Consider the following 2853-nt stretch of genomic DNA (forward strand, 5'->3'; position numbering starts at 1 on the left):
GGGCCATGTTCGGATGATGAACTTAACTAAAGGCTGATGGCAATCGATTTTGAGGATAGTGAAGGTTTATTGAAATTATGTTAGGATATATGGAATTTTATCGAATGATGAGTATGGTTCTATTCTGCTTACAATTTGTTTTTTTTAAACTGTTAATCCCATTGAAGTATACCTTTAGTATCTCCAAGAAGTATGCCTCCATTTAAGAAGTCCTCAATGAATAGCAGAGTCAAATTTCCGTCGTGTAAAGCTTCCTTTAAAGATCCACACTAAACTGGAATGAAAAAACACGCCGACACAGATACCTATTTTGCCAGGTGATGTTTGAGGATTATGCTCCCAAATTAAAGATCGGCACTTACAGGGTCGGATTGGTGCAGCGTGCATGGGGCCAATGGGTGATGGTACTGCAACAACATTAACTGTTGCATGGCTTAACACTTATAAGGTCCCAAAGGTGACTCCAACTCGGGTTCTCCATTCTGCTGCAGAACGGTTTCAAAGTAAATTGGTGGAGGGTTTCGTCTGCATCTTCTGTAACCCCACAAAATCCCATACACAAAGCGAATTTCATTTGCAAAGCCTTTACTAAACAAGTAGGCGGTGGATTTTACACATTTTGATCCCCCATGTTACCCATTGCTATCAATGTGTACGCACTCAAGGGAAGGAGAACCTTGGTAACGGCCCACAACGCCAGCTCACGTAATGGAAGCCAGGACCAGCTGCAATTTCTGTTCTTAAGCACGTGGAAGAAACCGGATGTGTTATTCACATTTTACAGAAAATAAGAAGATTTTTTACACTTCTTGTGAAAATGCAAAGTTTTATTTTTTTATTTTTTAAATGACAACCATACAGCATACAGCAGCAAGTCTGTGGTAATCAGTAATGTTGGACTTTGAAATTTTGTATCATAGGGCAAACACACATTTGACATGGATCGTTTCCTGCTGCCAAAAGATGGTAGATCACTCAAACGAAAGGCCGAAACAGACGTCGAGAAAAGAGCTGCAAAAAGTAGGAAGTATGATGCCTCCTACCTGGACCTTGGATTCACCTGCGTCACCATAAATGGTGAAATAAAGCCACAGTGTGTGGTTTGTGGCATGACCTTGGCTAATGAAAGTCTGAAACCAAACAAATTAAAGCGCCACTTGGAAACCAAACACGGGTCACTGGTAGGAAAGAATACAGATTTTTTTGCCAGAAAGCTGGAAGACATCATCCACCAAAAAGACACTGTGAAAAATGTGGTCTCCACGCCAACAAATGCTTTGAAAGCATCTTACCAAGTGGCGTACCACATTGCCAAAAACAAAAAGTCCTTTACGGATGGGAAAAAAGTGATTCTTCCAGCAATGCTTGATGTGGCCAGAACAATGCTTGGTGAAAAAGCGGCAGAGAAGTTGAAATTGGTACCACTCTCAGACACAACAATTTGCCGCAGAATCTCTGACATGTCTGAGGATATCCATAGACAACTCCTTGCACGCTTGAAATCGAGTTTGTTTGCTTTGCAATTGGATGAAGCGACTGACTTATCTAAGGACGCTCATTTAATTGCTTATGTCAGATACTGCCACAAAACTGTAATATTGGAAGATTTTTTATTCTGTAAACCAATCAGGGGACAGGCAACAGCATCAACCCTGTTTGACATTCTCAATGACTTCTTGAGCTCCAACGGCTTAAAATGGGACAGCTGTGTTGGGATCTGTACGGATGGTGCTCCTTCCATGTGTGGGGCTAGGGCAGGCTTAAAAGCAAAAGTGTTAAAAGTGGCTCCTCATATTATATGGACCCATTGTATGATACACAGGGAAGCCCTTGCAGTCCGAAACATAGATAGGGAACTTGGGGATGTGTTGGATTGTGCTGTGAAAATTGTTAATTTCATAAAGGCGCACCCCACTAGAGCACGTCTGTTTGCCATTTTGTGTGCAGAAATGGGAGCTGATCATAATGGTTTGCTTTTCCATACTGAAGTCCGATGGTTATCCAGAGGGAAGGTTCTGAACCGTATTTTTGAACTAAGAAATGAAGTACGGCAATTCCTTCTAGATTTGGATCCATACAAAGCAGAACAGTTGTGTAATCCTCGTTGGCTTGTGCTTTTAGCATACCTTGCAGACATCTTTGATAAATTAAATTCCTTGAATTTGTCTTTGCAAGGAGCTGAAAGTACATCTTTCACAATGTGCAAAAAAATATCTGCTTTCAAGAAAAAGCTAGAGTTGTGGAAAAGACTAACTGAAGATGGCCTCCTGGAGGCATTCCCGTGTTTATCAGAAGCTGTTGAAGACACAGGTTACGAACTTGAAAGTGCTGCTGAGGTCATAAGAAATCACTTGACTTCTCTCAGGGGTGGTTTAGAAAAGTACTTTCCTGAGGACAGTGATCATGACAATGACTGGGTCTTCCAACCTTTTCTAGTGGATGCAGGTACTCATCTCCCAGTGCACCTTCAGGAAGACCTAATTGAGGTCCAGAGTGATCGCGTTCTCCACATGCAATTCAGCAAAATCCCATTGGCGGAATTTTGGCTGAAAATGTCTGAAGAACATTCATGTTTGTCACAAATTGCAGTCGTCATATTTATGTGAGATTGGTTTCTCAGCATTGGCAGTATTAAAGACCAAGTACCGTTCAAGGCTTGAGGTGGAGCACAACCTGAGGATGGCTGTAGCAAAGATACATCCACAAATTGACAATCTCTGTGGAGAAAAACAGGCCCACCCATCCCATTAGTTCAGAAATGTGTTACCAAGTTTGTCAAACTATGTTTTGTTTAGGAAAAATAAAGTACTGTTGTGCATTTTTGGGCAATTCTTTTTGGAGACTTTTTGTTTG

The 2853-nt window shown here is 41.4% G+C and overlaps 1 protein-coding gene across 1 annotated transcript; it reads left to right on the forward strand.

Annotated features, from left to right (window-relative positions):
* Positions 1-938: 938 nt before the first annotated feature.
* LOC146831255 (zinc finger BED domain-containing protein 5-like) lies at positions 939-2606 on the forward strand. Its single transcript, XM_085603860.1, has one exon. It carries the CDS (start codon positions 939-941, stop codon positions 2604-2606), a length of 1668 nt encoding a protein of 555 aa, XP_085459986.1.
* The last annotated feature ends 247 nt before the right edge of the window (positions 2607-2853 follow it).

The sequence above is a fragment of the Triturus cristatus genome, chromosome 5_1 (genome assembly GCF_964204655.1).
Source record: "Triturus cristatus chromosome 5_1, aTriCri1.1, whole genome shotgun sequence".
Classification (NCBI taxonomy): domain Eukaryota; kingdom Metazoa; phylum Chordata; class Amphibia; order Caudata; family Salamandridae; genus Triturus; species Triturus cristatus.

Bases quoted from the DNA above. Each gene is read 5' to 3' on its own strand.
- LOC146831255 (XM_085603860.1), top strand. From the start codon at position 939: ATGGATCGTTTCCTGCTGCCAAAAGATGGTAGATCACTCAAACGAAAG.